Source organism: Amia ocellicauda, chromosome 21, assembly GCF_036373705.1.
Source record: "Amia ocellicauda isolate fAmiCal2 chromosome 21, fAmiCal2.hap1, whole genome shotgun sequence".
NCBI lineage: Eukaryota > Metazoa > Chordata > Actinopteri > Amiiformes > Amiidae > Amia > Amia ocellicauda.
Window position 1 is genome coordinate 20,835,343 of NC_089870.1, and position 25,011 is coordinate 20,860,353.

At 42.9% G+C, this 25,011-nt stretch overlaps 1 protein-coding gene across 1 annotated transcript in view; it reads left to right on the plus strand.

Annotated features, from left to right (window-relative positions):
* Window positions 1-25,011, plus strand: part of LOC136716823 (putative N-acetylated-alpha-linked acidic dipeptidase) — a 52,033-nt gene that overhangs the window by 17,545 nt on the left and 9,477 nt on the right. Inside the window, exons 13-15 of the mRNA XM_066694217.1 lie at window positions 786-876; window positions 6,915-7,167; window positions 8,478-8,559. Coding sequence (XP_066550314.1) covers window positions 786-876; window positions 6,915-7,167; window positions 8,478-8,559 — 426 coding nt within the window. The remainder of the gene's footprint in view (window positions 1-785; window positions 877-6,914; window positions 7,168-8,477; window positions 8,560-25,011) is intronic.

The following is a 25,011-nucleotide window of genomic DNA, read 5'->3' on the forward strand; positions in this document are numbered from 1 at the left end:
AAGTGTCTCCTGTTTTCTGTCTTGAATGCCTTGAAGCCCAATTTCCATTTGTGTCCCCGTGTGCGTGTGTCCCTGCTGATCTGGAAAAGCAAATATCTGGTTTGATCTGGTTTAAATAGCTTCTGATGCAGCCAGTTCAGATGTCTTCATTCAGCTCTGATGCCAAAGTCCTGCCAAAGTGATGAGGATTTAATCCTGGATTTGAGTTTCAAAGTGAAAACCAGTGAAACAAGTGAAATGTAGGGGTTTAATTGTTCTGCCAGACAGCATTGAATGTTTCTGTGCCGTCTTGCCTGGGATGAACTGTAATCCTTTAATCACAACCCTGTTATTTACTCATAATTATACTGTCTGTTTTTATTTATACTTAAGGTGAAAGCAACGGTTTATAATGCCACAATTACAATTGCATTGAGGCTTTGTTACTCAGACCTTTTAATTAAAATCCATATACCATGAAAGCTGGGGAAAAACACGCAGCTGAATGTAGTTATTCACTACTGGATGATTATGTCTTCAAAGAATAAATCAGCTCCTAAGAATTTCAAAATGGTTGTTTAGAGTGTCTTGACTTTGTTTCCTTTAAAGACCAACAGCTGTGTATTGGTCCCAGTTATGCAAATAGGGTGATGAAGGATAGGAGAGTTTTTCGTTTATTAGGAGCCGATGGGAAAATTCCATGGCTTTTAACCGCAAACACCGAAACGTTAGAATTAATCGTATTAGCATCTGTTGTCGTCTATATTAAAATGATTTTCCATTTTATTTTTTCCCCCCGTCTCTAGCATTGGTTCCCTGGGCTCTGATAGCGACTACACAGCCTTCCTACAGTTAGCTGGTGTTCCCTGCACAGACGTGAAGTACACCTACAGCCCGGTACGTCACCTTCAGACGGCTGCTTCTTTGGCTGTGTAATGGTCCTGCAGAAACCGGGGGTGTCAGGCCAGTCCTTCAGTGTGTTCTTAGTGCGTTCAGTGTATTCTGTCGGGGGGCGGGGCTCTGTACGGCATCGAGCACCTGATTGGTTCTAATCTGAACCCCCATGATGCCCTGAACCGCATTACCGTCGTGGTCCCTGGTGGCAGCGCTGACGTCAGGATTGTGTTGCATTGTGCTGAACTGTTTTGGGACATTGTGAGTGAAGGGTTTTCTATACATCCTCAATGTTGTTTATATATTAAGTATATTTTAAGAAAGTTAGAACCATTGTAAAAACACAATCAGGGCAAAATGAGATTTCCTGTTCAGCTGCTATGATATTGAATAACATAGAACAAAGTATTGTAGCTAATCACAACAGGCATTAGGATTGACACCCTGCTCTCAGTCCAATGGATAACACAACGAGAGTTTGATTCATAGCCCAGGGTCAAGGGTCTACCACGTGCCCTTATTTACAAATTTATATCTGTAACTTCTAACTTCTCCACGAGGTTCGGGGTCATAAGAAAGAGTGTCATGACCTGATCTATGCATAGAAAAAGAAGTTGTCACTGAAAATAAATGCCATGGGAGGAAATATCTTTAAACTGATACAATTTAAAAACAAAAATACGGTAAATTAGAATTAGAATTTAACCGTTGCTCCAAAAACTCAGGACATCATTAAATGCATGTGTAGAAGTAAAGCTAGAAATTCCTCTCTCACAAATGTTTTACTTCATGTTAACTTAAGAAAGATAAGGTCAAGTTAACAGTCAGGCCAGAAGTTAGTTTGACCTCTGTAATTAAGATGAGCATCTTGGAGACAATGTCAAACTGTATAATTTAAGTGCCTGCTCTCTAATCCAGGTATTGACCTATGAACTATTACCTATAATGATATATCTACTGCTTAGCTATCTTTTAAGATAACATAGTAATTACTTTTAATTATAACCAGATCTTTGACTTCTGTGTGTATAAGAGGCAATGGAGTATGTATGGAGTCAGAGCAACTCTGGAATCTCCTTGATGCTCTGCTCCTCTCCTCGTGTGTGTAATAAAGGCATTGCAGCGAACGCTCCAACCTGATTGAAGACCGAGTTTCTTCCACACATGGTTGATATATTCTGCGAGGGCTGTTTATCGAATGCAGGCTAAGCCCCACAGACATCAGTCTGTACTGGTGTCGTGGGTGGGTTTGGATTGTGCGTTTGCGTTACACAGTTTCACACCCCAGGAGTGCGTATCGGTGTCTCCGTCTTTTTCCCTCTTTTGTTCGTGGTGGGTTCGTCTCTGTGGCGCTGTTGCGTTTTCGCTGCATCTCTGTGGAAACGGGCCGTTAGCCCATTTGCAACCACTTCAGCCCGCGGCCATTAACTACGTTTGTGGGGGAAGACAATAAGGAAAAGCATTGGTATTCAATACATCTGTTAATAGACGGGCCCCTTCAAGTGGCAGGCAAGGCTTTTTCTTCCTGTATTGAATTTCTCCTGCATTTTGCGTTCATTATTCCCCTTCCTCCCTTTCTGTGTGACGCACTAGAAATCTCTCACTCCTGAGGGCAATGAAACATCAGGGCCAGAGAACGGCGAGGCAGGGATATAATGTTCAGGCTGGTGGTTTCAGCCAGTCAATATAGTGATGTTAATAAGAATGAACGTCAGGGATGATAACATACTGTGAGAGATTCTCAGGTTTTGTTAATTAAGGCTTTTTCTGTCACTCTGGAAGTTATTTCGCGACATGGACGCACTCATCTCAACTCATCTGTTTTTCTGTGGTGTTTATTTTTAAACAGATGATCCTGTGATGTCATCTCTCTTTATATGAAGACCGTTTTTATCGACTACCTTAAAGCCTGGCGTCCTTTTACAGAGATGATCGCTGCAGCTAATAAATTGCCCCCCCTCTATATATGTGTCCCATAATGGTGGCAATGACTCAAGACGCACTGTCCTGACCCGGCTATTGAGTGGCAACGCCTCACAGGAACTGCAAGGAGTGATTGAATAGAGACCACCTTTTCTTTTTATGAAAAGCTGTATTGATCTGCTTTTATATATCCCTCTCAGTTTTCTGATTAAAGGCAAAATTACATCTATTTGAAGTAAACCCGGGGTAAATGTGCGCAGCGTTACGAAAGCTGTTATGCAAAAATGCTCTTAGGTTTCAGAAATGTAATTCACAATAGATAGATATAAATAGGTATTCTGGTCACATGACACGGCTGATAAAAGACTATTTTTAGCTGTGGATGTTTGGTTATCGCTGATTATACAGGTGTTTTTTTTTGGCACGCATGAGTGTGGTTTATCTTTTACTCAGATTGTCTTTTTCACCTGTTGACTTATTTTTGTTGTGTGAATAACTTATCGTTTTACTTGCATTTCTTGGTTATAACACTGATGTTGACAAGGCCTATCCTAAAAAACAGTGACATGGTGTTTTCTAAATAAATAAACAGTGATCATCTTAAGCCCTGGCCCAGATGTGTAAAAACAGACACAGGTACCTGGGGATGCTTTCTTCTCACGAGCTGTAAATCGCACTTTAGGCAGACGGGGCCCCCAGCCCAGGGTTAAATGCTTTAGACAGGATGAGTGATTGTCAGGCATTTCATTTCCCAGAGCCACTTTTCTGATCAAGTGTTGATTTAATCTCTGTGTCTCCGAGGGCGGGGGCACGCTGACATCACAGCCTGTTTCGATGGCACTTGCCGGACTCGCTCAGGGCAGTCTCTCAGAGAGGTTACCTCACTTTGTTTGGCAATCGTGTGCTTAAAGCTCGTGAGCCTCCTGGGGATGCACGGCTTTGTTTACGGTGACGGCGTTTCACTTCCTTCAATTCATTGACTTCATTTCTCAGCAGTTGTCCCATGGAGTTGTATTGTGGCAAAGATTTCAGGTTCATATTTAGATTAGTTTAGGGTCCTTTTCATTTGTGTTTTTCTTGTGTAACTCCGTGGGAAACCATGCTGATATTTTCCATTTATTCTCTCCGTTGAACTGTAAGGCTCAGAGGACGGAGAAATTATATTATTTTTATACAAATATAATCATAGATTTATATGTATACATTAAATATATTTGTCCTAATGATGCTGCACCAGATAAAAAGATGAGATTGGACCATGATTTTCGGTTTTGTTTGTTGCCACCTGGACTCGTTCTAGTTAATGGTATGCAAGTAGGCCCTGTAAAAGAAACAAATCTTGTTCTCATTCATTGATGCGATTGTTGGTTATTTACGGTGTGCTGAGGAGACGCACTGCGCGGCTCTCACTGGGGGGAGACAGATTACTCGCACCACATTAAAACACTCGTCCTTTTAATCAGACACAGGACACAGAGCAGGGCTGCCATTGCAGAAATGATCAGACTTTTTTCATCATAATGAAAAGTGTCATGGACGGCGATGTACTTGTATTTATTTATGTCCAAGCGATGCAAACATTTTTCATCTCAAAACCCATAACTGGAAATTCTCTCTGTAGTGCTAGTATTTGGTCTAGTCTTAAATTTTACTGGCTCAAGGGATTGTGAAGTTAAGGATGGGGAGGGGGTGGGGAGTCAGGCTGCATTTTGACTGCCTAAAATACGACCCCAAGATAGTTTTAAATTCTTTACCTGCGGGAAGGTGTGACCTTTAAGGGCCCAGCTTGAATCCTGTCGCCAACATCCGCACAGCAGCATGGGGGTGATGGTAATTAACGCACCTGCTGCTGTTGTGTGGTGGAAAATACAGCAGGTTATTTATAATTTATACATACATGTTGGAAAGTACAACAAATCTTTTCCTTTGCCTTCTGAGCTGAGAAGTGTGTCCATCTATCTATCTATCTATCTATATCTCTCTCTCTCTCCCTCAGTCTCTATCTGGAGGACTGAACAATTAAATTACCACATTTTCCTTCTTCTTCAGAGTGTAGACAGTTCTGTGTCAGTTCTGCAGAGCTGAAAAAACACTTTGCAAGATCAGCAGACCTTTCATATCCTGTCCTACCCTCACTGTTGAACACACACATATTTACCCAACTTGTGTAGCTTATGTTTTGACTTATGCGTTCATTGTTTTTGGCAGTGTCTTGTCGAGATATGTCTAAATCAATACCTGACCGACTTACAGGGGAAAATGTGGTTTATTTTTATATCACCTACATTACTGGCTGTTAATACTCATGTGAAATCCACCGCCCTTCCTCGTCAATCTGGTTGTGTGTGGAGATTAATTGTCTTCATTGTCTTTGTGTGTTTCTGAGGACGCCGCAGGTTTTCAAATGAAACAAACAAGTCAATACATGGTTCCAGGTTGTAATTATACCTCGGCTTTGTGGGTTACCTGATTGTCTTGATTATTGCTTGCCATTCCATTCCATGATTCAATAATCCCCCTTTCACCAAAGTGCCCATAGCTTGGGGCACAGGTGGTCAACCCCCCCGCCCGGGAGGAAAGAGGGGCTCGTTTATCTCGGACACATCATTACCACTTCTCAGGGCAGATAGATTAGCACATTAATGAATTAATAAGGCTTATCTACAGCTGTGGACGAAAATACGAAAGAGAATTCTGATTGATGCTTCCGTTAGTTTTTTCCCTCGCAAAGTGCTCTAGTTTATAAAAATGTTATCATAATATTAACAGTCATAATTGGCGGTTAGTCTTTGGCTGCATCCCGAGACACTCCCTCGCTTCCACGTTCCCCTCCCTTGTCGGGTGGAAGTCGTTAAAAAAGATCAAAAAGTTATTAAACGAGCAGGTTGTTTGTGAAACTGATGTTGTATGTAGCTGCTGAGGTAATGAAACAAATCTGTTTTAAGATGAATGACTGGCTTCATCTGTCAGGCCTGTCATGTAGTTGGGCAATTTCTCGTAGATTTATCCCTTAATCCCTTAAGGCTGGATTGGTGTAATTCAGTTTTGCCTCATTATTTTTGTGACTAATAACTGCTGTATGTGCCGCACCAATTCTCAGTAACTTCATCCATCGCAGAAGACTTGTAGACCATTGATTCTGTAGCTGAAGTGAAGGGTGCTGATCTCTCACCCTTTCCCCTAGTGGACAACACACTTCCCTTAGTCACGTTACACAGAAAACCCCTCACAAGAGCAAAAACACGCTGGGTTTTTCACTGAGATGTCCAGCGTTGCAGGACACAGCAGCAGAGAAATGTGAACAGCTCACGGAAAAATGAAAAAGCAGACTTTTACACTCCTGCTGACACTCGCAGAGATAAGGCAGGGTATTTAAACAAGCTGTCAGTCCTCATCTGCTTTCAGGGTTAATTGCAGCTGGCGTTGCTCTCACATACCGAATCCTGACTGCTCTGTGTGTCATAAGAACATCAGAAACATAAGACAGTGTCCAGTTGAGAGGCGGCCATTCACCCCATCGTGCTCGTTTGGTGTCCATTAATAACTAAGTGATCAAGGATCCTATCCAGCCTGTTTTTGAATGTTCCCAAATTGTCTCTTCAGCCACATCGCTGGGGAGTTTGTTCAGATTGTGACGCCTCTCTGTGTGAAGAAGTGTCTCCTGTTTTCTGTCTTGAATGCCTTGAAGCCCAATTTCCATTTGTGTCCCCGGGTGCGTGTGTCCCTGCTGATCTGGAAAAGCTCCTCTGGTTTGATGTGGTCGATGCCTTTCATGATTTTGAAGACTTGGCTCAAGTCCCCACATAGTCTTCCAGGGTGAAAAGGTTCAGGTCTTGAAGTGTGGAGCCCAGAACTGCCACAGTATCCAGATGAGCTCTGAACATCACTGCCCTTGTTCTCAACTCTACACTTACCCTAGCATCCTGTTTGCCTTTTTTATTGCTTCCCCATATTGTTTGGATGGAGAAAGTGAGGAGTCCACATAGACTCCTAGGTCTTTCTCATGCGATACTTCTTCCATTTCTATTCCTCCCGTAATGTAATTATAGTGGACATGTTTGTTACCTGCGTGTAATACCTTGCACTTGTCCACATTGAAAGTTTCCTCTCCTCGGCAGGTGTACCAGATCTCCTCCTATCCGATGTACCACTCGGCCTACGAGACCTTCGACCTGATGTCCCGCCTCATGGACCGAGGCTTCAAATACCACCAGGCTGTCGCTCGCCTGTGGGGGGTGATGGCTCTCACCTTGGCTGACCAAGTGCTTCTCAACCTGGACTGCACCCAGTACGCCCACAAACTTGACATCATGGTGGCAGAATTTCAGGCCAGTTACGGGAACCTGCTGCGGAAGAACAACGTCAGTCTGGGTGAGTGAGAGATCGAGCGTTAGTGTCCGAGTCCTTTGAAGCCTCGGGACTTGGGATTATAGCACTATGATGTATACCGTGCTAAGAAAATGTGGGAGAATAGTTTGCTAACTTGGACTCGAATACAAGAGCACAAATTCCTGTTCCTGTTTTTCTCTTGAGGCGAGATGAGAGTATTTACTTGTTCGTTCCCCGCTGTGAGATTCTGATGATGTTTTGTTGTTGTGGTTTTTGTCTGGGAATTACAGTAGAGCCTGGTGAGACTCAAGCTGTCGAAGTCCATCACTGACACAGGTTTGTGTTTGCGTGCTTTCCTGGCTGAAAGGGATTGAATACATTTTGAACCCATCTCCGAGGAGGGCTTAGTCTATGCTCCTCCCGACGGGTGCTGACTACTAGCTGGGAGTGCAGGATTATTGCCCGTGTCAGTCCAGCCGTACTGGTCAGCGTTTTGGTAAATTGCTGCGTTTGTTTCAGCAGAATTCAGGCATTTTTGCTTTGATTTCTTAAAAGCCTCCCTGTAGCTGCTCACTTAGCCACTTACTTAGCTCAGGCGTGCCAGGGAGTCCGAGAAGAGGATTCTTGCGCTCATAGGCAGCGCAGGAAATGGCGATACAAATTTCGACGCACAAAAGTGTGGCGATTGAATCTGAAGCGAGGCTGTTTTAAAGGCATGTGCGAATTCAGATCATTGTAAACACCTCATGTCAATCTAAGACAGCGATGCAAAGCGTTAGGTATTTGACCACGGATATAATACAGTAAAGCACAAAATTATTGTGGCATTTGTGTAATTAATCTGATCCAATGTTACCTCCTCTCGTGGCCCAATGTATCGATGCTTCATTTGTTACAAGATTCTTTTACCAGAATTTTTGCGCAAAGCCACTTCACGCTTTTGTTTTCCCACAATGCAAAGCCTGTCTGTGACATTCTTCACACCATCCATCAAGTGCGATTGCCAAGCAGTCGCTCCTGTGCAATTTAATATATTTGTATCCAATTCGATTGAGGTGTAAATTCTTCATTACATTGAGAACTGGCCCAAACCATGCCTTGAGAAATATGTGGCAGTATTTGCAAATCACTCAAATTTTTCAGTGACGTGGAATATAATGTCTGTCAGTGACAACGGAAAAATACCAAAAACAAAAGATAAAGCCAGATGGAAACGATTTACAGTATAAGGTGGGTACATGTATGTATGTATGCATGCATGTATGTATGCATTTTCTCGTGAGTATTCTGTTCCAGTCGTGACAGTTTCAGTTGTTAAAATGTGACACAGTGCCGTGTTTATTCTCTCACAGATGGGGTGCTAAAGGCCGCACAGGAATTTAAAAAGGCTGCCAGCAGTTTGCACAAAGCAACCCAGACCGTCGAACTGACAAAGTAAGTAACTGTTCCTTCTATTCTTGTGACGCTCCGGTTTCACCCTTTTACCTCCTCTGAAACAGACTGGCGATTTAAACTGAATTTTGGGAGGAGGAACGCCCCGGTTTGGCATCTGACTTCCGCGATGAACATCAGTATCAGTATTGAAAGAATCAATTAATATTCATTTAATGCTGATACATAGTTTATATTGCCTACTGAACAATCTTTAGATAATGAGGAGATATGATGCCCCTTTGGCACAATTCCACTGTGAGTCGAAGAGAAGGTTTGTTATTTGTTAAGGCAGGGAAAATTGTATGTTTTGGGGAAGTGTCTATCTGCTACTTAGCTCTCAAGACACAAAAAGGAAGGCAGATTCACTCTCTCCAAGTATTAATCAATACTAGCAATTCTTTACAGAGCCTTGTTTTCCTGCTGTCAGCGTGTCTAGGAATAAGGTGGATTGTCATGTTTTGCAGTATACGTGGATGTTTTGTCACATTGTCACATGTGATTACATTCGGTTTTGAGATTTCTATTATATATTTTTTTATTCCTGGCTTTGAAAACGCTTGGCACGTCTCAAGACCCGCCTCGTCGGAGCGAGTGTCACATTTCTGGGACGGCGGCTTCTTCTCTCCAGTAATCAGAAACGATTGTTGGTTTTCATTCGAAATCTTAAAAAGCAGAGAATTAAAACGAAATCGCTTCAGCTCTGTAGGTCAAGGAGAACACAACAGACTTTTTAAAACGCTTTTTCATTGCTGTCCAATCTCACTCCATTTGCCGGTGCTTCTCGAGTTCGAGTGGATATAGACTCTAAAGCTGTCGGAGAGAAGGAGCTGAATTACTGTGTTCCTGTGACAATGCCACAGAGAAATTATCTGTCCTTAAAGAGGCGTTTAAAATGTGATGAAATGGCTCAATTCTCTGTGTTGTGCTTGGCAGACCAAGAGCTGTAATTTTTAGATAGATTATCCGTCGTTTTCATACAATATAAAATTGATTCGTTTTTTTTTTTTTCTTAGGAGGGAGATGATTTATAGTTATACTGTATAATTCAGTCGCAATCTTCCCCAGGCCGACTCCTCTTAACAAATCTCCTACATTTGCCATCGCTAGCCTGAAAAACAGACTGTAGTAGCGCTGATTGAGTTAGTTGCTCTGACCAGCATTCATAATGTGTGAGTAAAAGTGTCTATCCTTCAAATGTGCTTAATGAACATGTTCCTCGTATTATTATTATTATTATTTATTTCTTGGCAGACGCCCTTATCCAGGGTGACTTACAAAATATAAGCGCAATACAAAGTGAAAAAATACAGTTCAGTACAAGGCATCAAATATTACAAATTCAAATTTACATAATACAGTGCAATTCAAAGCATGATACATTTTACAAATTCCAATTTACACAAGTGAATACAATATATGAGGTCTTACATCCTGGATTGTAGGAGCTGAGTGCAGACAAGATGTTAGGTCAAGGGCTACGGGAAAGGGAGCAAGAGGGAAATCAAAATAATACGAGTACAAGTAACACAAGAAGTATGATAAAACGTTGTAAAGTGCTGTCTTACAGGAGAGTAAAGGACTAATATTATAAGTACTGTCTGAAAAGATGCGTCTTGAGTAATCGCCAGAAGGAGGTCAAGGACTCTGCTGTTTTGACTTCGGTGGGAAGATTGTTCCACTGTTTAGGGGCCAGGGATGAGAAGGAGCGGCTCTGGAGGAAGGAGAGTGGAGAGGAGGCAGTGGATAACAGACTAACAGGAAGAGATGCGAGAGGGGATGAGAGGGTCAAAGGAGGGAAAAGACAGGAAGATCTGGGCATCATCTGCATATTGCACAGAAATACGCGTCTCTCGATTTTGCCATTTTGTTTTCTCGTTTATTCAGAGTTAGAAATACAAACGTCCATTCGGCCAGTTAGTCACTCAGCCGCTATGCAAATGTTGCCGCTCTCGGAGGAAGTATGGTTCGCTAAAGGCCAATTTATATCGAGAAGCTCGTTATGCGCGGAGATGTCTGTCAATCTGCTGTGTATAACTCCATGGCTGCTCCTTATTATTCAGATGAACGTGCATGAATTCGGGAGTCAACCTGGGAATACATTATTGCACTAAACTGCATGCTGGTCAGGGCTGTATTTATCCGATTGGCCGAATGAACGCCCAGGTTATAATAACTGGGGAGTTGCCGGGAAAGGTTTAAGAGCCCAATCTATGCATCGCCCTTTAATTCAGTCTCCAGATTAAAAAACTGATTTAATTGTATTTCGAAGAACAAACAGTTGGCTGTCTTTATGATGGGGTTGACCTGCATCTGAATTTCCCCATCAGTCTCAAACACAACTGTGTGGCACCCAAAATAGTTTGTGCCAAAGTGTATTAACCGTCAACTGAACTCTGATGGAATACGTTAATATCTTGCACATGTAAAGTGTTTGGACATGCACAGATACTACATTATTTGACAAAGAAGTAACTGAACATGCTTCGTGTGTGGACACAGAAGTGTCCGTTTTTAAGTGTGTCTAACGGATGGAAATTTGACAACAGAACACTCCCCCCCGAACCCCCCACACCCGATGTAGTTTTCCTCTGATGTGTCCTCACGACAAGCTGATAACGCAAGCTGGCTTCAGAATGATATTAGAATTGCCACTGGATATAATCTGCAGTTATATGAAAGCTGAAATGCTTCTTCTCATCTCCCACCAGTTTTAACCTTTTACTTAGTTGTTCCTTGAAGCTAAACCCCGACGTTAGAACACCTGACAAGTGTGATTTGTGCAACACGTTTGTTATTGTAACATAAGAAATTGGTCGCCAAAGACCTGCCTGGGATAATATGGAATTATTAAAGACCTCTGAGGGTTCCGTTTTGTAGAAGCAGATTGATCGTAGCAGCTATTTTAGTATTTATTATCACCAGCACACACAAAGTACGACAATGGTTGTGTTTTAGTTCTGCTGCAGGGTACTTTTACTCTCACACGCTTTCTATTGCTGTAATTTAACACATCCCAGAGCCCAGGCCTATAATACTCCCAAAGGAAGGCTGTACAAGTGTGTTCCCAGACTGGATGTTTCTCAACGTGTCGGCCACAGTCGGTGTCTGTGATGAATACTCTGTTCTCCGGGAGACGCTCCAATGTATTTATTACAGTGTGAAGATGTGTTAGACTGCAGTTATTTCGGGAGCACAATAGCTGCGACTTCTCTTGTAATTCCTCCTCGACTCATCTGCGATACGGACTTTGTGCGAGGGACGGGAGTCGGGGAATGCTAACTACACATTCTCTCAAATGAAGTTTGAATGAATGCACTTGCAGGTCTTTCTTTTGCTTTATCTGCGTGAACTTACTTTGCATTACAGTTCAGTACTTTACGACTGAAATCATCAAATAAGAGCCTTTCTGCTGGCAGCCATTCACAATTCAGAAGTGTCATTAGCAACAGGAACACATATCGGATTGAATTGAACATTTCACACCCTCGACCACAACAGCAAGGATTTGAAAATAAATAAAAAAACACTTGGGAAAATACCCATTCATACAATAAACAGTCCAGTGTGTCAAATGCATTTAAAAAATAAGGTGTTTGGGTATGGAATGGATCCAGTTTGTGCTTCCTTACTAAATGTGTTATATTCTGTCCTCACATCATGTATGGACAATATCAGTCTAATGTCCTAGTCTTTATTATTTGTGTTTGGTGATGTTTATTGTTGGACGTCACTGGAGTACTCTTTCAGGCGTCGTTCACGTTCATATCAGATGCAACTTGTATCGGGCATCATTCACATATATTAAAAAAACACGATGCCTAGTGCAGAAAGGCAATGTTTGTTTTTAAAAACATCGCTTGTGACTCTGGGAACATTCAAGTGTTTACAGAGGAGTGCAGCTCACCCTAAATAAACATTCATTTACCTGCCTTTGATGTCCCTCCTGATTTGCTACAGAGAGACCATTGAAAGGAAACCACGTGACGAGGTTAATTTCTGATGATTCACTGTGTCCATACTCCATCTCTCAAGCATCTCTTTCACGGCTCCCAGTTTAATTTACTAATCACACGCGGCTCCGAGAGGGGTAAACACGTCGTTACGCAAAGCAATTGAACGTGTGGCATTAGCAGTAATGACTTGACAAACAGGATCTCTCTCGTGGAAAATGGAAGCAGTGATTGGCAACAGAAACATGGCACCAAAAATGTGTAAAAATGTTCATACGTCTCCTGTGAATTTCATTTTGGCCATTGTAATGTATAAGATTGTAGGTTAGGGTTCAAGCTGGTCGGGGTTGAGTTTGGGGTTCATGAACAGTGATGGGATCATTCTCTATTTATGTAACATACACCGATCAGCCATAATATTATGACCACTGACTGGTGAAGTGAGTAACACTGATAATCTCGTTATCATGGCACCTGTCAGTGGGTGGGATATATTAGGCAGCAAGTGAACATTTTGTCCTCAAAGTTGATGTGATAGAAGCAGGAAAAATGGGCAGCGTAAGGATCTGAGCGACTTTGACAAGGGCCAGATTGTGATGGCTAGACGACTGGGTCAGAGCATCTCCAAACCTGCAGCTCTTGTGGAGTGTTCCCGGTCTGCAGTGGTCAGTACCTATCAAAAGTGTCCAAGGAAGGAAAAGCGGTGAACCGGTGACATGATCATGGGCGGCCAAGGCTCATTGATGCACGTGGGGAGCAAAGGCTGGCCCGTGTGGTCCGATCCAACAGACGAGCTACTGTAGCTCAAATTGCTGAAAAAGTGAATGCTGGTTCTGATAGAAAGGTGTCAGAACACACAGTGCGTCGCAGTTTGTTGCGTATGGGGCTGCGTAGCGCAGACCAGTCAGGGTGCCCATGCTGACCCCTGTTCACTGCCGAAAGCGCCTACAATGGGCACGTGAGCATCAGAACTGGACCACGGAGCAATGGAAGAAGGAGGCCTGATCTGATGAATCACAGGACTTAAAGGATCTGCTGCTGACGTCTTGGTGCCAGATACCACAGCACACCTTCAGTGGTCTAGTGGAGTCCATGCCTCGACGGGTCAGGGCTGTTTTAGCGGCAAAAGGGGGACCTACACAATATTAGGCAGGTGGTCATAATGTTATGGCTGATCGGTCGGTGTACATTAGAAGGTCATTTTATTGATTAAAAAACTATAAATTATATTATATAAACATGCATTCTTTAATTAGATTAATGGCTTCTTTGGTGAACAGTGATGTTTAATGACCTGGTCACACTTGACTATGTAGTGTTTTTGTAGTTGTTCGTTTTGCAGTACAGAAGAATTTGAGGACTGTTTATCTTGGGGAAGATATCGTCTCCTTTTGTCATGCAATAATGAAAACAGTAAATTGCCTACTGTATAAAATTGAATGCTAGTGTTTACAAGCAGCGGCTACAGTCTATGAAGTAAACTTCCTGAAAACATCTAGGAACTGACAGATCATTTATTTTTTAAAACCACAAGCCCCTGAAATGGAACCAAAAAGCATAAAATAGAAAATGATGTGATAACATCTGCTCCTATAATCATCCCATCTCTTTTGATTTAAGCATTTTGAGAAAAGATACCATTCTAGAACAGGCCATTAAAAACTAGTCAAAACTATTTACTTCGTCGGCCCGTGGGAAAAAAAGAGGGAGATAAGAAAATCTTGAAACAAAATCGAATGGCGGAATCTGCTGCCTTTGTGTTTCCTATCTGTTCCGACTTTGGGGAGAAAAAGGCGGTTTTGAGACAACCTCTCTCACACGGCACAGTGACTTGGTTATGTTTGGGTCATACCTGTCCGTGTCATATGTACCTTAACTCATACTTATCTACCCGGCGATCTGTCGATCACCTGACACAATTGATGTCACAGTGAAACGTGGTATTCAGACAGAGGTCTGTCCCCAGCGCAGGATGTGGATGCTCTTAAAAATATCCCCTGCAGCTGCAGATGCACGTCTTTCCCACCGGACATTAACATTTGCACACAGAAACAGCTGCTTGCATCAGGAAAACTTCAAATCAATCAAAACTTATCAATAAAATCTCCCGTCTTTTCCAAGAGGAGAAAATAATGATGCTATAGGTCTGGTTGAGTAGAAAAGTCTGTGCAGAATGTGGTTTTGAACAGGGATACAGATGAGAGAGAGAGAGATCTGGAGTCGGGGAGTGTAGCGTGGCAAGGATCGGGCACAGAGACAGGTGGAAAGAGTCTGGGCAGAGTGAGTTTGCCTCGGCAGAGCACGGTTCTCGATTAGGACCGGAGCGCTGGATTCATTCTGACACTGCCGGACCACGCGGTGCCTTGGGAGTAGCGGTGTAACGATGCGAGATCTTCATGGTATGATAACCGTCACAAAAAATATTACGGTATTACGCGATCACGGTATTATGGTGTATTGCTATTAAGTATTAAATATTAAATATTAAATGTTTGATAAACACACATATTAATAATAATTTTTTACTTTTTTCAGAATTCACTTTTAAAGTACTGCTGGTAGGTCAAAAAATACATTTGAAGTGACCCCTCCATGAAAAGTCCAGATCGCTCGAAGCTGCAGCTGATTTATGCGTGTCGTCACACCAGGTATCGCTCGCCATCTTTCAGGCTGTTTTGCTGTATTAGCACTTACAAAAACTTGTTACCAAACATAATAATGCACCCAGGGGACAGATATCATGGTAAATAAGTGTTTAATATATGGTTGCATCCAGGAACATAACAGCGTCTCTGCATTATTAAAGACTTAAATAGCTTACAGTGAAGAAACGCACCTAATCCAAGGACATTGAGACCGGACGGGGTTCAAAATGAGCTTCTAAATTTAAATATATTAACATGTTAATTATCCCTACACTTTCACTAAAATTAATCCGGTTGCCGATTGACTGACTGCAACAAACAAGTCATTGTGATGATCAGTTCAACATCCCGCCTCCAAACAGCCGAGCAATGTGACTGATTGGGAGAGTAATTCAACAAACTAAACTACTGTAATATATTAGTGTCTGCATATGAACAAATTAAATGTTATTATGATTAATAATAATGAAATCCATACAAGTATATTGTAAATATATACATTATTATTATTAATAATTATTTGCCATGCATGATAATTAAGCATATTAAGATAATTAGGATAATTTGAACGAAAGTGAAGGAGCTAATGATCAGGTTAATTTCTCTTTGTTAAGGAGTCTGTCTCAGAAGTGCACCGGGATTACGACAGCGCTCCACCGCATATTAATCAAATCAAATCAAATAAGTGTATATGCCATCCTGCTGTATCTGATGTTGGGGACTGTGGGGGTGAATTGTCATCCACAACACTTTCACACAAAACATCCAACCCAGTAACATCGCTTTCTCCGTCATCTGCCATTGAGTGCCAGGGGTTTAAATCGGTGAAATACCTGGTGTGACGTCACGCACTCTAGTTCTTCTGGGTACAGGAGTCGGAGGTTTTTTAAAAACGATCAAACAAAAAAAATAGCTTTTCTCCATCTAATAAGCAACTGAAACTTTCAAGAATCGTGCTGCAGACTTTCCTACTAATTGCGGTGGAGATGTAGTCATTTGGGTGGCTTGGCAAACAGCATCAAGTGGTAGAACATAAGAACAAAGTGTCCAGTCGAGAGGACCATCGTGCTCGTTTGGTGTCCATTAATAACTAAGTGATCAAGGATCCTATCCAGTCTGTTTTTGAATGTTCCCACATTGTCTCTTCAGCCACATCGCTGGGGAGTTTGTTCAGATTGTGACGCCTCTCTGTGTGAAGAAGTGTCTCCTGTTTTCTGTCTTGAATGCCTTGAAGCCCAATTTCCATTTGTGTCCCCGGGTGCGTGTGTCCCTGCTGATCTGGAAAAGCTCCTCTGGTTTGATGTGGTCGATGCCTTTCATGATTTTGAAGACTTGGATCAAGTCCCCACGTAGTCTCCTCTGTTCCAGGGTGAAAAGGTTCAGGTCCTCAGTCTCTCAGTAGGACTTTCCCTTCAGACCTGGAATAAGTCTGGTTGCTCTCCTCTGAACTGCCTCTAGAGCAGCGATATCTTTCTCGAAGTGTGGTAATGAAAGTGTGCACTGGCACGCTGGCACAGCATGGAGAGAGTAACGTCCTTTAGGCCGTTAGGTTGCAGCCCATGAGATCCACGGGTCTGGATCATGACCGCTGTGATCGCCCGGGTCGTCTGCCTCCATTCCCAGGTGGTCCCACTCGCCCCGGTGAGTGACATTACCTGACAGGACCTGCTGTGGGCTGGGAGGTGGGGGGGACACAGAGCCAGCATGGGGTCCGCAGCGCTCTTTGAGGGGCCGTGTCAGGCAGCGGGGAGCACTTATCTGCGCCCAGGAGGTGCAGAACAGTAATTAGCTCAGCATCCGTTGTTTCTCTTCTCTGCAAGGACATTGAACAGGCTTACAGCTCAGTGAAATCTCTGTACTGTTACAATGATACTATACACGTGTGTGGGGTTTGACAAATATATATTTAGCACCTCACATTTACTTATTTATATGGGAAAACCACGGCCTCCTCCGGACTCTCCTATAAATGGGATTTTCAGCGAAGTGCGTTCAGAGAGCTCATAACCATAATGGGATCATACTTCTTCCTTTATAAGGTCCTGTCATAGAGACTAAAGTGCCAGGCCGTGGCTATCTGACGCATTGCAGTGCGCCGGTGGAATCTCGTGTTTATTTCAGGCTCGACAATAGTAGTGCAGAGGCCAGGAGACGCTTCTTGTGGGCGTGACTCAAATCCTCCGCTCCTCATTTACTTAGTTTGCATCTACGCTTTGTATTTTTTCACCCCTGAAGGCACCGGGACATATTTGAAGAAGTCTGTGCCATTGAATCTCGCTCGTGGGACATTCGTGGGACTTCATTAGCGCTCTGTTCCTCTCTTCTCCGTCACCTGCCACTGGGACCTAGCTGAAGGAGCAGGCTTATGATAGAAGACTGCTATTGTACCGGCTAGAGACTCTCAGAGTAGTAATGCGATCGCTGTGACTCATTAGACTTCCTTTCATTCTCTGACATTTTGTCTGCTTTCCCCGGAGTGGGTGGGGGGGTTCGAGTCATCCTCCTTATAAAGGCTAACAGACTTATTGTGATGGGAATTTGGAAGTGCTCAGACTGGAGAGATTTCAGGGCACCTTCTGCTTCATTGACGTTTCTGCTCCTTAAGAGGAATAATATGAACGGTTTTCATTTGCGGGATGAGACCGACGCACCGATGCCGGTCTCGTTTCGTGGTGCTTCCGGTTCTGAGACACACAGACATGTATTATTGTTGTTATTATTTGTAGTAATAGTATTAGTATCATAGTATTCTACACAGAAGGTAGAAAAATGGTTAATAAACTTTCACTCGACTTTCAACATTGATGTCTTTTTCATTTGGCCTAAAACACAAAACACTGTTTACCTGGATTCTTCACCGCGAGCAGCAGCTTGACCTTTACTCAGAGGGAAGTGAAGCGTTGTTTTTCTGAGTTGGAGGCAAATATTGATGCAGTTTCATCTCTTCTCTCACTCGAACTTCCCCAATACGCCGCCCCTAAGTGCAGTCACCCGTTGTGTGCTGCATTTCTTCTCAATTTGACTTTCATTAGCACAGAAGTTGTATATTTTCTGACTTTACTGTACTATTTCTTGAAATGTCATAGATTGTTTTACTTCAACTGAAGGTAAAGGGTCTCTACTAACATACACACATACATATATAATCATACATAATTAAATTGAGGTTTTGCCATTGTAGAGAATGATTCTTTCCCTTTCACTAAGTGACAGTTTGTATTTGTCTAAATTTAGAAAATTGTATTAATGTTGGAAATATTGCGGTCAGACAGTTTATTCTATATACTCCAGAAATATTATATTGATATATACAATCGTTATAAAATATTCAGCGCTTCAGAGAATAGGAGTTACCTCCCTGTATAAGTCATTTCTAATTAATGCCTATATAAATATACATTTAATTTCTGAAAACAAATCCTTTCCTGTTTTCAAATATATCCTTAAAATACATATAGAAAGATTGTGAAAGAATATAGCATTAAAACATTACAATGTGCTGCTTCAGATTATTTATAAAAATAAACAAAAACATTTAACTTGGTGTGCGTCACGCTATGTCATGTTCTTTCTTTTTTAATTCGGTGACATTTCATAACTTTGCTGATTAAGTCGAGAAGGCCGTGACCCTGTCCCCGGGTCCTGGTGTCCAATTACAGATAACCCGCCGCCGCAGGGCACGAAGAAAGCCTGCTCCGAGAAAACAAATCACCACGATAATAATAATAATACAGTAGAAAGTTATCCGAGCTGCAGAGGCCTAAATGAAGAGATCGTATCATTAGCCAGACAGAGTGAAGATGGAACAGATGGCACAAATGTTGCTATATAGAGACAAATAGGTTGAGAGAGAGGGAGAGGGAGAGAGGAGAGAGAGAGAGAATAAGCTGTTAAGTGTTGCAGGCTCACAGAAAGAAAATCTCTCTGAGGCTCCTAATGCTACTTTTTAGATTAGCCTGCCTGGCTGTGTGTGGCTCTGACTTTGTGCAGGAGGGTCTTGCAATTATCAACATTGAGCATTTCCAGTAGTGGTCCATCACCGATTGTACCTGAACATTCTGCTGGAATTAACTACCGATCAATATATAACACGTACAATGTCAGTAGCTGTCATATTCAACATTCAGTGTAACACAAAGCAGGTTGTGCAATTTCCTCACACACACACATCTGTTACGGTGGTCTTCCCAGCGTACCGGTGGGCTTCAATTTCAAACCCTTTATATAAACTCTGCGACGATAAACTGGCGGAATGGGAGAATTTGTGTAACGCTGATGTAATAAGATGAAAACTGAAGCGGCTTCAGGGGAAAGGCCGGTAATGAAGCTGAAAGGGAAAGGTGAAAGTAATTTTACCAGAAGGTTATATACTTCAGGTAATTATAACAGACGCTGCGTGACCAGAGGAACATGGTTATCAGGAACCGACACTGCGTTTTCCTTTCTCCTGCCATATGTACCGGAGTCTTAATAAGACCCGTCACCAAGAAAAGGAGAGAAAAAAAGACGTGAATTGGGGTTGTTGCCCTGATCCTCTTAGACTATACTGAAGTATTCCAGCCCCATGACTAACTAACCATCCATACATACATGGGGACTTGATCCAAGTCTTCAAAATCATGAAAGGCATCGACCACATCAAACCAGAGGAGCTTTTCCAGATCAGCAGGGACACACGCACCCGGGGACACAAATGGAAATTGGGCTTCAAGGCATTCAAGACAGAAAACAGGAGACACTTCTTCACACAGAGAGGCGTCACAATCTGAACAAACTCCCCAGCGATGTGGCTGAAGAGACAATGTGGGAACATTCAAAAACAGACTGGATAGGAGCCTTGATCACTTAGTTATTAATGGACACCAAATGAGCACCAAACGAGCACGATGGTCCTCTCGACTGGACACTGTCTTATGCATCTTCACTGGAGCATGCTGTTTATCCAGTGCTCTCTAAGCCACGGCACACCTAGAAACTGTTCTGGATGTCTCACTGCCTTCTCCCTCCCTCTCCTGCGCATCTGTACAATCTCATCTTGACATAGAAACACAGGAGGCCTGTTCACTTTGCTTCAACAATGTTTTTCTTGCGATTAAATAATGTACAGTATGCAGTTCAGAAACCCTGAAGCGCAAAAACATTTCAAAACCGTCAAAAATCTCCTACAGTCCTTCGTGATGATTTCCGTTTAACCCTCTGATTAGATTCGAAATGAGAATTCTTTGCAGAGTGACCTAGTTTTCCCATAAAGATATCAATCAAAACTATACTTTTTTCTCCCCCCCCCAAAAAACACAGCATCCCGAAAACAGATTTTTCTCCGCTTCGCCCGGTAGAGGTCCGATAATATTTATATCTGTATCACACTCACTTTAACAAACGCCACAAATCATCCTCAATTGCAGGCTAAATATATCCTAAATAACCAGGAATCTCTCTCGCGTAAATTGTGCTTTCATTTATTATTTGACTGGCCTATCCGGGTCAGCGCCGTACGCTCGCGTAGCTTTCGATTGCAGAGAGAGAACACAGAGAGGAAAAGAAAATGGATGGAAAAAAGGGCCCTGATGTGGCTGTTAGAGTCCCGTCAGTAAATTGCCAAAGATGAAAATGTAATTAGCTTTTATAGAACATATAATTACCCTGGAAACATTACTGCTAAAATTATTTGCCATTACTGTCACTCATTGCTGAGCCCGTTTCCAAATATAGGATGAGGTTAATCAGCTAATGGATACAGAGCTGGGTGCCACAGTACGCCGGCGTTGGATGGAAAAATCACGATAAACCATCGCTGCTCCTGCCTGGTGTATGAAACGCACACGAGCAGCTCACTGCCGGTCAAGAATCAATTGGATTAAACACAGCGGCGAAACATTATTTACTCTGAGTAAATTAGAACCGATTACTCTGGGAATACGGGGCAATTAACACAACGTCATTTAGAGACTAACCTCCGATAATTGTAGCTTTTTTTAGCCCTCGCCCTTTTCTTGGAATCTGCGCTCCGGCACATGTGATTTTACACACTAACGCGATTAGTCCACATCCATACCATGATGTATTTGTTCATAACACACTCTTCTTCCGGTGCTGCAGCCAAAGTCTAAAGTCCTTCAGTTTTCCCTCTTTCTTGATATATTTCATCCATAGTTTACACCTTTATCAGTATTTTAAACCTGCCGAATTTGTGATTATCTTCAGATGTGCGTGTGTGTGAGAGTGGGTGTGTAAAAGTACACAAACACACCCACACACGCACACGTAGGAGTATGAACATCTCTAGAATTATTTCAGTGGATGAGAGTCGGCAGCTGCTCGGGTCTGAGGTTTTGTGATGTGATCGATTGTCGTTGGACCCCAGTTTACTGGTAGAGGTCTTTTATCCACTTATGCCATGAATGCACAACTGTGTTTGAATCTGTCAAACACAATGTTATTTCAGCTCTGCCATCAACACATGGCGAAGCAGAGTAATTCTCAAAGAGGAAAGTCTGGAACTGCATAAGAGTCATTCGGGTTTGATCCATTTCCTATTTAAAAATCCCGCCCAGTCGTGGTTTCCCGGTGCTGAGAGAGGTTTGCCTGTATAATCAGCTGCCCTTTACTGTGGGACCGAGCCCGAGGATGTCTCCAATTGTCCGTAGCAAACACCGTCTTCTGCTTTGAAAAGTTAATGGTGCTTATTGTACCGTGACTATCTTACTACCAAGGAAGCGCCAGATTCATAATATCTTGAGCCCCGAGGGATTTGGGATTATTGTCTTTAATTAAGTAGGATTCGTACTTGGGCACTGAACTCTCCTTTCTTATTTTACTTTATGAACTCTGTGTCACCGCCTGGCTCCGACTTACTCGTCTGTGCGCTTCTTAAAGTAGGCACGGCTTGAGAGGACCTGGCCTGGACCACACGGCAGCCCAGTTACTGGACGAACTGGGCGAGAAGTTGATGGTGGGACAGAACAGTGCTATTACCATAACGAACGCACAATGGAGAAATAAACCGACATATTCAGCTGCCACTTACACTGATCTATAGAGCAATTGCTTAACAAATACAATATCGTCAGGAAAATGTCACCTCTTATAAAAATAAATCCTTTGGGTGCTTTAGGAATAGGACCTGGGAAACCCTGGACCTAAAGTGAAACTCTTCCTTCTCCCACAAAAAACAAAGCTTGCTTGTCTGGGCGCCGTGCGAACAGGGGATTTTTATCGTTTAGTACTTGTATTACTTCCTCCTGTTCTGTCCTCATCACTTCAGACACTTGTTACAGTAAACCGCGCTGTCGGCTTAGTAACACAAACTGCCACCTGCTCCCTTTGTCAGCGAGGCTTTTGTCTGGCTTTATGTACATGCAGACACTATCCCCTATAAATAAAGCATCAGTCAATACTTTTGATCGTTCACCAATGTGCCTTCTAACGATAAGCAAAGCTGCTAGACCCACGGTGATAAATTGGTCAGTCACTTAGATGCCGGTTCTCTTCATGCACAAACCGTGTGTTTTGCCCTTGTGTGGCAGCCGCGCGCTCATAAACTCATAAACACGGTCGTTTTCAGCACTTTCAAATGCTTAACATTGCTCCCCAGATCTCAAAATGTTTATATCTTCTTTTATGTCTTGCAAATTCAATCTGGCAAGGCTGGGCGCAGAGCTGTGATTCATCCTTGAATTCTCCAGTGCGATTCCTGCCGTCTTGAGGAGAAAACTCTTCTGAGAGAGAGAGAGAGAGAGAGAGAAACCACGGGCACCAAATAAACATCAAAACCCATAAGCTGGGCTTTTGGGATATCTTGCTTGAACGCAGGAGAAACGAAAACAAACCGGCTGCAGCCTAAATTGATTAAGTGATTGACTGACCTGTGTTGTCCTCCAGGACTTCAACAGTTTTCATTGCTTTTGTTTGGTGAGTCCACAAGCTTTTCCTAATTGCTGTGAGAGGGAGAGAGAGGGAGAGATGCCGTTTTAGCGCCTGGTGGGTGCTGTCCAAACACGCTGTGAGGCAGGAACGACCCGCGCAGTGGAGGGGGAGACTGCAGGCTGTTAGATTTAGTGATTCTCCGAGGTAGGACACGATGCAGTCATGGGGGAAAATGCACTGAAATGTGAAAAGCCCAAACTGCTGTGAAATCAATTGCCCGGGCATATTATTTATGTAGTCGTGAGACACTACCTTTACAAGACGCACAATGACCGGATTTTACAGTCAAGAAAAGAGAAGCACATTGTACCCAGACTGAAGTGTCCGTGTACGGCTGAGAAAAGAGTCTCGATGAAAATCAGGGCTGAAGGATATTATTAAACTTCAAATAGATTATATATTAAACCTGAATAGTTCACACTCTTCTTAATTCCTGTCCAGCTTTTTTAACTTGGATTAAAGTGTTATTTTGTTTCCAACCTGCACAATACTACGACTACTACTAATAATTATAATGGGTTCACCTGCCATAAGATCCACAAAATTCAGCTGATTCAGATCAAATAAACGGTGGGGACACACTGGTGGCTTGTAGCCGATTATGCCGAGTGCCAGAATAACCGTGCCTGTAATACAGGAACTCCACTAAACTGATGTCTCAGTGTTACACTTCACAGGGCGCTATAAACGAGTTGTGCACCGACGGTCTTTAAATCACGCGTGTCCACCAGCTCTGCTCCCTGGTCGGTGCAAGCTGTTCAGCCAGAGCAAGGTCATTCCTCACAGAACCTCGTCTACTTCCTCGCCTCCGGTTTCTCTGGCCCGCGCCCCCTGCTTGAGGCCTTGTCCTCTCCTGCACCTCTTTCCAGATTACCCCTACAAATTAGAAGTGTACCGACCTAAACAGCACTTCAGAAATCTTGGCAAACACAACCCCCGCCACCCCTCCGTCCCCGAGCACCGCCATGCTGATGCACTTTACTCCTCCACTCGATCCATTAGCTGTATAACCGCGTCCCGGCTTCAGCAACAATCAATACCTGCACTCTTCAGTAATTGGAGGGGAAAATGTGCTGCAACACTGCTACACACTTTTTATTTTACAGACGACAGCATGCAAGGGTGAGCTCACCTGCTCACCTCTGTCACTGGAACGGAGACATTTTACTTTTGTTCTCTCGATGCTCTTGGTCAGATTTATGGGGCTTTTCTGACTCACGATGATAAAGGCATAATTTGTACGTTATGCAAATAATTCCCTTTGGGTAACAGAAAGGGAGAATGTTTAAATTTAAGAACAAAGTGTCCAGTCGAGAGGAGGCCATTCGCCCCATCGCGCTCGTTTGGTGTCCATTAATAACTAAGTGATCAAGGATCCTATCCAGCCTGTTTTCGAATGTTCCCACATTGTCTCTTCAGACACATCGCTGGGGAGTTTGTTCAGATTGTGACGCCTCTCTGTGTGAAGAAGTGTCTCCTGTTTTCTGTCTTGAATGCCTTGAAGCCCAATTTCCATTTGTGTCCCCGGGTGCGTGTGTCCCTGCTGATCTGGAATAGCTCCTCTGGTTTGATGTGGTTGATGCCTTTCATGATTTTGAAGACTTGGATCAAGTCCCCACGTAGTCTCCTCTGTTCCAGGGTGAAGAGGTTCAGTTCCTCAGTCTCTCAGTAGGACATTCCCTTCAGACCTGGAATAAGTCTGGTTGCTCTCCTCTGAACTGCCTCTAGAGCAGCGATATCTTTCTTGAAGTGTGGAGCCCAGAACTGTCCACAGTATCCAGATGAGCTCTAACTAGCGCATATATATATATATATATATATATATATATATACACACTCACCTAAAGGATTATTAGGAACACCTGTTCAATTTCTCATTAATGCAATTATCTAACCAACCAATCACATGGCAGTTGCTTCAATGCATTTAG